General features: G+C 35.0%; 1 protein-coding gene across 3 annotated transcripts in view; it reads right to left on the reverse strand.

The window, feature by feature from the left end:
* The window catches only part of LOC149789479 (importin subunit beta-1-like), a 208,535-nt gene that overhangs the window by 26,127 nt on the left and 167,859 nt on the right, over positions 1-14,549 (reverse strand). For all 3 annotated transcript variants that reach the window (XM_089971493.1, XM_089971494.1, XM_089971491.1), the window contains exons 20-21: positions 3,859-4,002; positions 3,617-3,722 (exon numbers count right to left, since the gene is read on the reverse strand). In XM_089971493.1, coding sequence (XP_089827619.1) covers positions 3,617-3,722; positions 3,859-4,002 — 250 coding nt within the window. The remainder of the gene's footprint in view (positions 1-3,616; positions 3,723-3,858; positions 4,003-14,549) is intronic.

Here is a 14,549-nt window from a genome sequence, read left to right on the forward strand (position 1 = left end):
TCACACTCTAAAACAGAAATAGGCATATTTTAATTGACATTGCACTGTGCACCAGCAATAGTCACACTCTAAAACAGAAATAGGCATATTTTAATTGACACTGCACTGTGCACCAGCAATAGTCACACTCTAAAACAGAAATAAGCATATTTTAATTGACATTGCACTGTGCACCAGCAATAGTCACACTCTAAAACAGAAATAGGCATATTTTAATTGACATTGCACTGTGCACCAGCAATAGCCACTCTCTAAAGCAGAAATAGGCATACTTTAATTGACATTGCGCTGTGCACCAGCAATAGTCACACTCTAAAACAGTGTTGGTTTATCTCTCTGATGGCATCGAACATTGTTTTGACAACAACTACACATGAAACTGACTTCTGGGCACCCTCATGTCATGTTGCAAAATCAATCCAATACAGTCAAACCCAGTTATCTCGAGTACGATGGGGATGTACCGGGTCCAGAGATATCAGCCATTAGTTAACAAATCTACTGCAGAACAATGATTATGCATCTGAAGTACCAAAATGAAGAGTTTTGTTTCTAAAAACAAATGGCATTGCTAATGCACAATACAAACAATAATTAGGTCATGCCTGGTTGCAGAAAAAGACTTGGAGGTCTTTTAAATGAGATTAAGTAACAAGTTACACATTTTTACAACACCCATATTAATGCAACAATGTCAGTGGTTTAAAGATGTTTTTATTTCCCTGTTAATAGCCTCATCCCTTTGGTAGCCTCAGCAAGAGAATGATTTTCTCATGCTGTCCAATTTAAGTTGTTGTAGGGTTCAATGCCATTTTTCAGCACACAATAGGCTATACATGGCAGCCAGTATTAATGGTGGAGGAAGAACCTGGGAAAACCTCTGAAAGAACCATTGACCCACAAGAAGCTACTGGTAGGCTTTCTCACGTACCCACATTGGTGCCAATTTTAGTACATGTACAAGAAGGACTATACTTTAAAAAAAGAAGAAATTTCTACTGTTAGAGTTGACTTTTGACATGTAACTGGCTAATATTGTGTGTGAAAATCAATCGTTTTTGTTGACCATTTAAGTTCCTTTACACCAATATATGCCAGTTTTTACCAATATAATTTGCTTCTGTACTGGAAAAAGACGAGGCTGTAGGTATTCAAGTACCAACAAACTAAAATGTGTTTTAAGTCTTTAAAGTTAACTGTCTCAACATCAAATTCTGTAAGAAGCCAACTTCTATTCATACAGCTGTAGTCCTGTATCCCTCCCTACTATGATCAGGGAGTGTCAGCAAGAACACAGCACCAGAAGAAGAGTCAGCTAATCTCTTTGATGGATTGCAAGACTTTGATATTCCTAATAAAAACAATACAAATGAAAGCACTCCTCTTTCTGTCTCAAAGACATTAATCCTTTCAGTCATATTTGGCTTAATTCCGTTTGCTGAAGAATATGTGATCGAGGCATAGCTATTGACATCATAAAAAAATACGGGGTGCTATGGATATTATTTTTTACAATGTCATTGGTGCTTTTCTTTACTCATGTTCAAAACAAATTAATAACCAAGTGTTTGTGTGTGTGTGTGAACTAGCTTGGTTTGGAATTTTGCGAGTTTTTATTTATAGATTATTTTGAGGGTCACGTGATCTAGCAATGCAAAAGTTGAAAACTTTAGCACCAAGCAATGAAACACTTCAACTATTACCAATTTTGTTTAACACTGTGTACAAAACAAATTAGGTATTTTAAGCTACATTTATTTGTTAACCTGATAATTTACAGATATGATTAAAACAGATATGATTAAAAAAATAGCAATGCTGTGTAAGATGAACTATACTGTTGTGGTGTTGACAGGAAATAATGTCCATTTTGAACGCGGTTTCTGTAAAGGTCAGAAACACATTCATTCGATTTTCATTACTCTAAAGTATTGTTCACAAGATAATTTTCTCCACTATATACAAGTGATAAACCATGTATTGATGCGATTGGTTGATTAGCATTTGTACCGGTCAAATGTATCCTTGTACTGACTTTTTCCATCCTTGCTTCTTTAAGATAGACACTGAAAGCTTCATTTCATCGAATTAAGCAGGTCCACATCTTACTTCCAACTGAAACTTATGCCTGACATAATGGGGTTATCGACTTAACAGGGGTTGAGATAAGCGAGGAAAAATTAGCAAAATAAAGGCTTTTTTGGAGACTGAATGAAAATACTTGATAAACACGGGTTCTTGAGATAACCAAGGTCGAGATAAGTGGGTGTGACTGTGATAAACGCGTGAACTCCAGCACTAAGTGTATGTTGTTTAGTGATTCCACTTAACAAACTGATAATTGATTAAAATCAGTAACCAAGAGCCAATTTAAATTTTTTGAAGAGCAAATTTTAATTTTTGTTTGTTATAGAGTTATAATTCTGCTCAAGAATTCAGAATGTTAATAAATGTACTGGACTGTATCTTTGAATGACCTGTATACCTTTACCTGATAAAACTCTTAAATTTTAATTTCAATTTGTTAAATGAAATCAACTCTTTATAGCTGATCAGTCTTGTTTAACTGAGATACTGTTGCCAATCCCCCCAAAACCCTTTCATTCATATGTGATGTGTCTATAACTTGAAGTATAGAAGGACAGGGTTTTCTTGTCATTATTCACAAATACTAAAAAGGAATTTACATTTAAAATGAAGCTGGTTGTCAGAATTTGTTTCAATTTATTAACTCATTGATTTAACAGCTTAATCGTGTAATCATGACTATTCTGAAAGTTGGCACCTATGGAATATGGTATGGTTTTATATTTGTAAGTTGTGATGGGAATAAATAACGTCAACTGTGTAGATTTTAAGCCCTATTTAGCTTTCCATTTACAAAGAAGCTTTACTAAACTGTGTTCTTTTGCATGCAACTAAAAATGAGTAGTCTCCCTTTATAAACAATCGATAATCAGAACAACACTAATGTTGTCTATTTTAATTAAGACTAGGGAGGCATAATTATACTACAGTATATCCCATTACATCATGAATCCATCAAATAGATATCTTCTTCTGGTACTGTCTTCTTGTTGGCAATCACTAATCAAAAGCAGTGGGGATATGGGTCTACAACTGCATGAAAAGAACTGACTGGCTTTCTGAAGAGACTTTGATGTTGATAGATAGTTGACTTTCAAGACTTAAAACACATCTTACAGTTGTCAGTACACAAATACAAGTCTTTTTTTTTTTTAACAGAGGAAGAAATTTCACTGGTAATAACTGGCATAACTGAATCTTTGCAAACACAAGCACAATTTCACAATTTATAACCTTAATCCTAATATCAATACGAATGAACTGCAAAAGATTTCCATTGTGAAGGTTAACTTCAATGTAAAAAAGTAATGAAGTATCATTGTTTTGCTGAAATACCTTAAATCTTTATTGTTGCCTCAGAAAGACTAATCATGTATCACAGATAATCATGTATTAAGCTTTTATCATCATTGACAACAGTGTACAGTGCAATACCAAATGATAAAAAACTGACCTCAGTATCTCCTTTAATAGTAAGTAATAAGACATATCTGCAGGCAATTTCTGCCGATTTTATTAAATGATGTACCATTATCAGGACTATTCTCTCCCTTCAGTCCCTGGACAATGCCTGTATAAGCCTCTAGACAGCCTTCCCTCAGTTCATTCAGGTAGTCAATCATGTCATAGTCAGTCTGTAAAATAACACAGATAAATCAATGACTCAATTATTTTTTCTGTGTGTTTTTTTTTTGAAAACACACTTCATAACAAAGTGGTAAAATCTTAGACAATGTGCAAGATGATGTAAATTTGAGGGTCACTACTCACCTTGTCCACCTGAGCTTGTGATGCCTGCTGTAATGTTGTCAACACAACCTCCAAGTAGTTCTTGAAGTAGGGACCAATAGCAAGTGCTAAGTCACCGAACACTGACAAAATGTGAGGTTTCACCGATTTATTTACATTTACATTCTGAAAAGAAAAATACAGATACTATTGTAAAAGAATATAATTCTTCAAGTATGGTGTGATGTGTGTAGTTTAAACAAATTCTGATGCAACATTTAACTGCAATTATTACATTCTGCATCAGTATCTTTCTCTGGCACAAGCTACCAGTCAAAGGTGAACATTCCCTCCTCACATCAGCAATCAGATGTCAGCAACAAAATTACATTATCCCAGTCTGATTCCTAATTGCTGTTGTAGAGTGTTCTAGTAATGACTGGGGATGACTTGACAACTTGTTGGTCTGACAAACTTGGAACAAAGTCATGAACGCCTTCACTGTGACACTGGTCAAAGGTAGAATGAAGAGTAGGTGAAGCAAGACTATAAGAATGCACTTTTTTGGACATCATCAAAATAAAGAACAATTAAAGGACCCAACGATTAAGCTGTTAAATCAAAGAGTTAATAAATTGAAACAATTTCTGACAACTAGCTTCATTTTAAATGTGAATTCCTTTTTAGTATTTGTGAATAATGACAAGAAAACCTTGGAAGCTTCGATTCTGATGAAAGAATTATGTCTCTCTGTAACAGATAACATCTTTTTATCATGACAATCCACATCAGAACTGCTCCGGTAGCCTAGTGGTTAGAGTGTCTGCCTCGAATGCAGCAGGTCGTGGGTTTGATCCTTGGCCGAGTCATAACAAATACTTACAAAAAATAGTACTTGCCCTTCATATTGTCCACAAGCATATTTAGCCTTTCTTACAAGTTCATTGCCTTGATTATGTTTGTGTCAGTCTTCATCAACACTTGGATATATTGTTACTGGATCCAGAAAAGAAAGTGTCGATTCCCTCTCTGCATTGGAATGTGGCAACGTTGGTACAACTCTACCCAATCCACCAAGAAGTTTAAATTGTTTTCCTGCCTGTGGGTACATTCAGATTACTGCCTGTCTGCCAGTATTACTAAAGACTGGTAATATACAGGTCAAATTTGTGAAGTTCTTTAAATTGACTTTACAGAAATGACAGTATGTATATTCAAGTCCCTTGAGCTCACTTCAAAATACCAAAATTCCTGTTTCCACTCATTATTGAATTTCATGCAATATTTTGGTTGTTTAGCTTTAGGCATTTTAGCAATGGGAGGCAACTTGTCCCTGAATATGTCAACAAACTTACATACTGAACAAGATACTTGATCAGTAATGAAATTTGTGGGTCTGACCCTATGGGAAGACCATTGATAATTTAGAAGTATAGGACTTCTTGGAAACTAGGCTAATCCCCTTGAATTAGATTTCTCTGTCCACTCAGTGTGCATACCCATCTTCGCATTGCAACTTCTGGGGACTACTGATACCCATAATCTGTTGTTAAGCAGTTGTAAAACCATAAATTATGCAAATTAAAGCAAGCCAAGACATTCACTATTTCCGTATGTCAACAGATATAGCTTTTCTGCAAGATATGTCTGGATTTAGATTGACATTCTTTTATAAGTTTACAAAAGATAGAAGGAACAATATGAAAACATCTGCCAAAATTTCCATCTTAAATAACTGTTGGTCAACACTCTGTTGTAACAATTAGTCTTCTGCAAAGATTAAAGCAATGCACATGAAGAAGTTGTGATATTAGCAGAATCATGTACTTGCAGCTCAGATACTGTGGAAGCTGGTTGTTCATAATTTGAAGTTGCCTTACATAAAGAAAATAGAAGCACCACAATTTAGATAGGGTTTTGGTGTATTTTGCAGAGGTGCATTGTGTTTCTCCAATTCATTTGTAACAAAGCATTAATCAAAGTATTTTTTTAAAAACTGTAGAACTACCAAACACAGACCTGTTTACCCTTTCCCCATTCCATCAGCAGTCGTAAGTTTTAAACAGATAAATGATCAATAAGCTAACAGTTCAACAATATAAAGAATACTTCATCTTTATTGTCTTTAATGACAATAACAAAATACACAATATCTGTTTCTTTTACTAAGAAACGACTTTTTTAAACATGAAATACTCTACCTTTTCTAACTATATTCTTAAATAATTTACCTTCCCTGCTGTGATTCTGCTGTCCATAGCTTTTTCTTTAAATCCTGATTTAATGATTGAGCTATTTTCAACAGCAAGTTTAACTTGGCCCACAGCGGACTTATCATCACTTCAACATCGATAATGTACATTTTCCTCAATGAATGAGGATAGAGTTATTTTATGGCTTTTATTTCAGCCCTTTGTTAGGGCCCCAAGTGGCCAAGTGGTCTAGAGCTACCTATTCCGGATCACTGCCATCTCACCTCTCTCTGCGTTTGTTCGAGTCGCAGGCTCACCTAATGTGGGTACGTGAGAAAGCCTGCCAGTAGCTTCTCGTAGGTTGGTGGTTCTTCTCTGTGCTTTCCAGGGTTCTTCCTCCACCAGTTATACTGGCCACAATGTATAGCCAGCCTATCTTGCACTGAATAATAGCATTAAAACCATTCCTTGTGGGATTTACACTCAACATGTCTTTTACATCACTTCTATTACCATATGTGACAAAAAAATCCAAATCATGCACACCACAGTGAATGTAATGAATTCCTTTGCTAGAATTTTTATAATTGGCCAAATATCTGTATAAATCTTCAGAATCTTCTGGACAGCACTCAACTTTTCATCATCTTCCAATTTTAATTTCATATGGCGTTGATCCATCATTTTCATAAACAACTGCCTGCAGAGGGTTTCCCAGTTTGCATGGGAACCACTGAATAAGCACTTCTTTTTACAATGATCAGTTATTATTTTTTTTTATGAAAAGGAATTTTATAAGTGGAATGAAATGTTAAGATGTAATTTTTGCCAACTCTGACATTTTCTGTAGTCTTTTCTAAAAGATCCATAATACTTTTTCTGGCTTCATCCATAAAAAAATGGACAATCATCCCATAGGGGTAAACAATTATGGAAACAGACCAGAGCAAGCCTTCATAAATTTTGTTTTTAAAAATCATACTCATGCAATATATACAAGGCATGCAAGTGATGTACAGTTAAAGTTCTATTTTTTTTTATACACTTTTTTCTCTGTAACCTTTACTTCACAAGAATCATGCAGTAATTTTGATACCGCATGACTTGTAGATTTGTAAAAGAAGCTGTTAAGTCTATTTGCAAGGAGATCAATGAGTTTACTGAGTTGCACTTGAAACTTTCAAACAATCAAATGAATGAACATGATATTCACGATGTTAAGCAAATGACTGAACGTGATATTTGCAATGTCCACACCAAACATGTGCAACACACTGACCATTACTCATTTGGCCACAGAGGTTTTTGTCCTTTTCACTTGAAATGTGTGTAGGAAAGACATTGGGGAGGGCGGGGGGGACTATTTCTGAATACATCGGCTTTCAACAGATTTTCCGTGAGACTAATGCCCAGTTGTATTAGAAACATCATTTTCCATTGGTTATTTTGCTTGCATATGAGCAGAAGGGTATAAGTTGGAGTTCATTTTTTTCTTCTTTTTTTGTGTGTGCTTAATGGACCCATCATTTTCATATGGAGACCACAATTTATTCCAAATGCCCACCTTATCCAAGTCTTTGCAAAAAATCACCTGTCTGTGTGCAGTTAAGACCGGTCTGCCTTAGATCTGAGGCCTAAAGGCCTAAAATCCGGACACAAAATCGTATTCTGACCTCGATCAAATTTTGGGTGAGAGAAAAATATTGGGTCCAAAACAATGAGGTTTTTCTATCTGTATTTTGTAGTGCAACTAGAACTTCCAGATTATTTATTATCATTTTAGAGCTATATCTGTCTGCTTTTTTTTAAATACCACCCACGTTGGTGTATCTTAAATGACCTTGATGCTGCAGAGCTCGTAAATAGGGTACAGCCTCATCAAACCTACAGACGGGATCGGGACGAATCGGTTAAAGTTATTTTTTTAAAAAAAGCAATCTTTCAAAATATGATCAAAACTCTCTGGGGTAAATAAAAAATAGCATCAAAAAGCACATTGAGGCCAAGGGTTATGACAGATCTTTCAAAGACATACCATTTTATAAGTCAAAGCTCTAAATTTGAGAAAAAACATGCAATTGAAGGTTTTAAAACAAAAGTAATGGCCCGAGAGCCAGTAAGAAAAGACAAAGAATTCTATTTTCCACTGGTCAAACGGACCATCACATGACAGCCACATTGTAATTTTCCATGTTAACTTTTTTTATCATGGATCCCACTTTAAAAAAATAATAATTTCCAGACCATTTCCAAAATGAAATTTATTTTTTCAAGGTTCACATATGATCATTACTGAATCGAAGTAAAAACATTTTAGCTATTAAAACATGCATTTTTTAAAAATCAAATATTCTATTTTGAAAATGCCAAAGCATTTAAGTCAGAAAAGATAATTATGCATTAAACTATAAAATATATCATTTGAGTTCTACTATTGTATATTCCTGCAAATTGGTCATTTCAATCTACAGAATAAAATTCTAATTTTACTTTGCTGACCTGCATTACTTTGGTACAAGGAAACAACAAAATGAACATAAACTAGTTTTGTTTCCTTTCAAACATTTAATTCTAAACAAATCAGAATAATCAGTTGTAAATTAAGATAACAATCCATATGCATGTTATATAAAATACACATTTCCTATCACAGTATGAAAAAAAAAGAGAAGACAAATGGAAAGCATTAGAATCTTATCTTGTAAAGAAAAAGTTTAAACTCTGAATTAATCTGTTAAAATAAAAACCCAAACATGATAGTTCAAAGAACCTAACCTCTGTACAATGATTTGGCTAATTCCATCATTTAAGAAGTCATTTACAAAAGGACTGATTTAAGTTTTGACAAAAAGACCTTCAAAATTGTATACTTCTGTATGAACAAGGATTAAATTTTCTATAAAATCAACATGTCTGCTTGAAATGTGATAAAACAGTCCCAAAACGTGTATCAATACTCAAAGGAGCTAGAATAGTTTGGAGTTATTTAATATAAGGGACAACAATCTCCCATGTCTCCAGCAACCTAAATAAGATTTGAAACCAATGCTTTGAGTTACATGTCGCATTATAATAGTTTAGCACCAAAGTCCAGCTCAGAAATTCTAGTGTGGACTACAAATTTGACTTATAACGAATGGCAGTCTGTTTCCTCCAAATATCCCATAACATTTTTCCCATCTGGACATTTAGGTTGGGGTTAGAGCAATTGCCAATCAAAAAATTGGAATTTGCTGCCACGTTGCAGTAGTGGAATATGGGAGTTACTTACGAGCGTGCGTAACAAATTTAATGATGTTACATCGAGTCATCCATGAAATCTAAAGGAAAATGATTTATTTTCTCATAAATGGCAGTATTGTTATGTCTTTAATCCGCTGACAGACTAGACGAAACTACAGTATAGATGGAACCTGACACGGTACTCTCCATTTACATTAGTCGCATGACTACACAAATCTCTGACTGACATTTTTAGTCCAAAAGTCATGTGATATTAACAGCAAACTCCTAAAGTTGTTGTACAAAAATTCAAATATATTAAATGAAAGTCAGATATCTTTTGTAAAAATGAGAAAGAACATACAATTCTCAAAATATTTATTTCCAGAATGACCAGAAACCTGTATTGCTGTAGCAGCAATCTGGAGATCTGTCTGAAAGGAACATGGACCCTCAACAAATGAGGAAATTCTTTCCCACATAAAAGAATTTATGTGAATGGATCAGATCTGACCATTCTTTTTTGAGGATTATGTTGAGACAAATCACTATCTCCCAACAATTCACTGATAAATCTGAAAGCACTGTAATGAAGAACAGTAACACCTAACAACCACTATTACATCATTTCAATGAAGACCCTGGGCACAGAAGCTATACAGTAGATAAGGGTCCTAAACTGAAAAATCTCCTAATGTTCCTGTGACACAAGAGGATGGGAATGAGAATGTAGGCATCACATAGGTGTATGGAGACTGCCCAATTATATCGTACAGCGGTCTTGACCAAGGTGGATGTTTCTATTCTGAATTGCTCCTCAAGAAGAAACTTGTTTTGATGGGAAAAACTGATGAAGAGTTAAAACTTCTCCCCTTCTTTGAAACAGGTTGATCTAGAAATAAAATCCCAAATCTGAATGTTCATCACCCTCTTCAATGTATCCAGACTTGCAATGGTATATGCCTCTTCCCTTAAGACCAAAACTAGTGAAACATGCTGGGGTCCTTCAAAGAGGTGGCGTGTTCATGCATTGTCTTCAGAGTGCAGTGAAACCTCTAACAACATGGTCAGTCTGGCACCTACTGAGACACTAGGAAGATGGGGACCTGGCATGAGTATGACTCATAAGGACTGACTGTATCCCTCCTTTAGGAAATGGGAGTCTTCCATGGACCCCATCACCTCTTCAAACATGGTCAGAAGCATACCTACTATAACATGTCATGCGCAAAAAACGATTTCTTACTCACACTCTTGTTAAAATACCAATGATTTTTGCATATATAAAGGAGAAGAAAAAAAGGGGGAGAGAAATTTTTGACCACCACTATCACCATGTCCCAAACATGTATTTAGTCTGTATAAACAGTAAAAAGTCCTTCTCTGACCCCATGCAAAACAATCCAAGGCAGTTTATAAAACAGATCATCACTGAGGCAGTTAAATGCAAAGGTGGTTACAAATAAGCAGCCACCATTTCACATGACTACCTAAATGACTGAAGCCATATTAAATGCTTTGAAGGCTGACAAGGGACAGACTATTAAGCTAATCTGCATAGGTAAAGTGGACTAACCCAATCCATTTGACATTATATTACCTATAATGATTTACCATCAAACAGATGTGTGTTGAACAAAAGATATTATGAACTATTGTCTCGAATAAGATTGCTTAAGCTAAAGTTACTTAAGATTACTGACAAGTTCATGATAAATGGCAGCATTTCATTCTCTCTATAAATATAACACAAATTGTTTGAATAGTATACAAGTGTGATTAACCTTTTAAGGAAGAATGTCAAATTGCATATGTGATTCAATAAAATATGAGCTGCTTGCTAAGCAAGCTTAGCCCAGCAAAGACAGCACCAATTTAAGAAAATATTTTGCTGACTGATGGATTTAAAAGACAGTCTCTTGGCATAATTTTTCTTCCTCATTTCAAGTGTCTCAATGAGGTTATGTGCATGTTGGTAGATGTGTGTATGTGTGTGGTGATGGTATTGGACAATGCTTGATCTTCCAAGTGTATTAAATACTTGAAACAGATGCACACACCCCACCCCCACTGGGACCTGATAATGTACTTTATTAGTCTTCCACCCCCACGACACACCCAAATCTGATAATGTGGCAGATATGTGTGTGGGAATTTCAACGCGAGTCTGACAGTTTTGCTGGGGCTCCTCAGTAAAATGTTTGGGAGGAGGATCCAATGACCTTTCAGTGGGGGGAATTTCCTCACTGGTTCAGCTAGTGATCAGGGTCTGGTGATGATGCTCCCTCCAATCTTGCAAGGCCAATGAACGAATTAGTCCTCCAAATTGGAGTCTCTACATGGGGGTAAGCTCTTAAATTGTTTTTGCTTTGGTCCTGCAAAACATGACATCTCCAGAGGCATTCCTACAGATGCAGATAAGCTCAACAGAGAGCATTATGAATATCAAGAGTTCATGCCTTGAAACCAGCTTCCAAAAATCTCTTTAAAGTGACTGGATATAAAAATTCCTCCTTCAACACACTAAAAGAAGCACACATCCAAAAATAACACCCTCCTCCCAAAATAAAGAACACAGAAAGCTATAGTACATAGTGTATTATTAGTATGCAATTTTTTAAGTTTTTTCCCACCACAATTACTTCTTTTAAAAGCTCATTCCATCTGCAGTCCAAAGGATGTTTAAAAAAAACAAATAAAAGTGCAAAGTTGGCTGTATTTTAATGTTCTACAATGAATCACTTGTTCATTTAAAATAGAAATAATTTGTAAGAATGAGATGACAAAATGAGTATTTCATGAAAATTGTCCTTTTGCATACAACAACAATAAACAATTCCTGCCTTGTAAACTATAATAGTTAACTTTATGCAGTACTGAATAAATATGAAGACCATTTTTTGAGTATTTTCTTAATACAATGATACTAAAAGCAAAATTTCAATCAAATGCTATATGAATAAGTAAATTATCATATTTGTAAAACAGTAATAAAACAAACAAAGTCCGGACTTTTATAAATGACCAAATATCTACAAATCTTAAGAAACTTTGGCTAGCATTTGACTTTTCTACTTCTTCCAATTTTCTTTTCACCAAGCTGATCTGACATTGTGAAGAAAATAACCCCTGCAGATTGCCTCCCACATCAAACATGGACAAGAGTATCCAGATTTTACCACAACAATCATATTTCAGTAATATTTGCTATTACTGTGCGATCAAATTGCAAGGGTTGGCAGGTCTCATGCAAGCAAGATTTTAATGCCATTTTTCAGCACATGATTGGCTATACATGGCAGCCAGTATTAATGGTGGAGGAAGAACCTGGGAAAACCGCGGAAAGAACCACTGACCAACGAGAAGCTACTAGCAAGCTTTCTCACATACCCACATTAGCCGTATCCGAGATTCGAACCCAGGCAGACAGAGGTGAGATGGCAGTGATCCATAACGGAGAGCACTTTAGACCATGGGCTACTCAGGGCACCTAATTGGTAATTGAATGTTAAATTGTTGCCATCAGTAGTGACATTCATTGCTCTCGATTTCCTCAAATAGTTTTATTTATAGTACAGTGGAACCTAGCTATAACGCAATAATTGGGGTAAAAAAAAATGAATTGCGATAATATTGGGGTCGCGTTAATGCGGGATTTTACAGTATTTTACTTTTTTCAGAGAACAACTCATTGGCACATATATGTGTATTCATGTCTGATGTATATGATGAATAGGGTATCAACACCGTTTACTATCGTGCCATCGTGGCATTCAGTTCATCTACAATGCATGTAATTCCATTGAAAAATTGCACACAGATTTACAATATTCAATATTTTCCCCAAGATCATTCTATCTGAATTCAACGTCTAATATATAGCATGAACAGAGTATCAACACCATTTACTTGCCATCTGATATCGTATTGTCAGGGCTTGAAATTAATCCATAAAATATGTAATTCCATTGCGAAAATTGCATATATATTTAAACTATTGAATAATTTTGTCACACATCATTATGTGTCTGAATTCAATGGGAAAAATTAACAGCAAACTGAGGTTAAGAATGACGAAGCATGTGTACGGATCATTACGTTCCAGGGTCTATGAACGGTGTCTTTACAAATTTCATACTGCTAAAATTTTCTCATATGCGTTTCCATGTACATTTATCCATTGCAAATTTCCAATAAATAACTCTTGTACGCATATTTGTGTGAACGACAAGAATAATTACCAATCAACACAGGCTTTCAGCATGCATATAACTTTTACTTCAGATTCTGTGAATATCGAAAGAAACATGTGAAAACTACTTCACTAATCATTGCGCAAAGTGCAGAAATGATCTGTGTTTGTGAACTTGCTTTTCTAAACAAACACAATACACATGTAAAAGCGGAGAACTAAATGCAATAGGTATGCAATGGTCACAAGTCACTGTTAAAAAAAATTTTTAAATCTGAACACATGTACAATTTCATACCCTTTCAATTTCCAGCTAATGAAGTGGACACTATTTACTGGTCAACTGATTGTTTCTAATAACACCGCCAAGCCCAGCAAACATGTTGGCGGCTTTCGTTTTTTGATGTTTATTAAATTGTGATAATCTTTTATCAACCACCGCATTGTCTGATGCTTGGTTGTGTATGCAGTTAAAGAAGAAACACATGTTGTGGCTATTGTTTGAGCAACGATTGTATACAGAATTAATTGAAGACAATCACAAGGATGACTTACTGACTTTAACCATGGACCAGTAATGAGTAACATTTCCGATAATGTTTATTTTGGCATAACACTTCAAGAACCTGGTGATATTGTTAAAATCAGATGCTACGCCATGATCGTACTATATTAAAATTCATATGCGAACTCTTCCCCAAAATGATAATAAACGTTTTATACACTATTTCGAGTACTTAAATAAAAAATCCCGGTATGAGAAATATAGACATACATGTATTTAAAATTTCAGGAACCACGCCACGATCATATTAAATTCAAATTTATACACGATCTCTTCCCCATAATGATAATACATTTTTTACACACTATTTCATGTACTTTGAAAAAAAAATATATTTTTTCATGTGCGAATGAATATATGACATTTCAGGAGCCACGCCACAACCACATTATATCCGAATTCGCATTATAGCAGGGTTACACTGTATATTGAGAATGTTATTTGGAAAGAAAATTTAACAAAATACACTACTTCTTAACTCAATTACCACTGCAGCCACAATAACTCGTCATGCTACCTCCCTCATCTCCTGAGTGCCACAATAACAAGACAGTTTACCTTG

The sequence above is a fragment of the Sinohyriopsis cumingii genome, chromosome 10, assembly GCF_028554795.1.
Source record: "Sinohyriopsis cumingii isolate HCF-2022 chromosome 10, ASM2855479v2, whole genome shotgun sequence".
NCBI lineage: Eukaryota > Metazoa > Mollusca > Bivalvia > Unionida > Unionidae > Sinohyriopsis > Sinohyriopsis cumingii.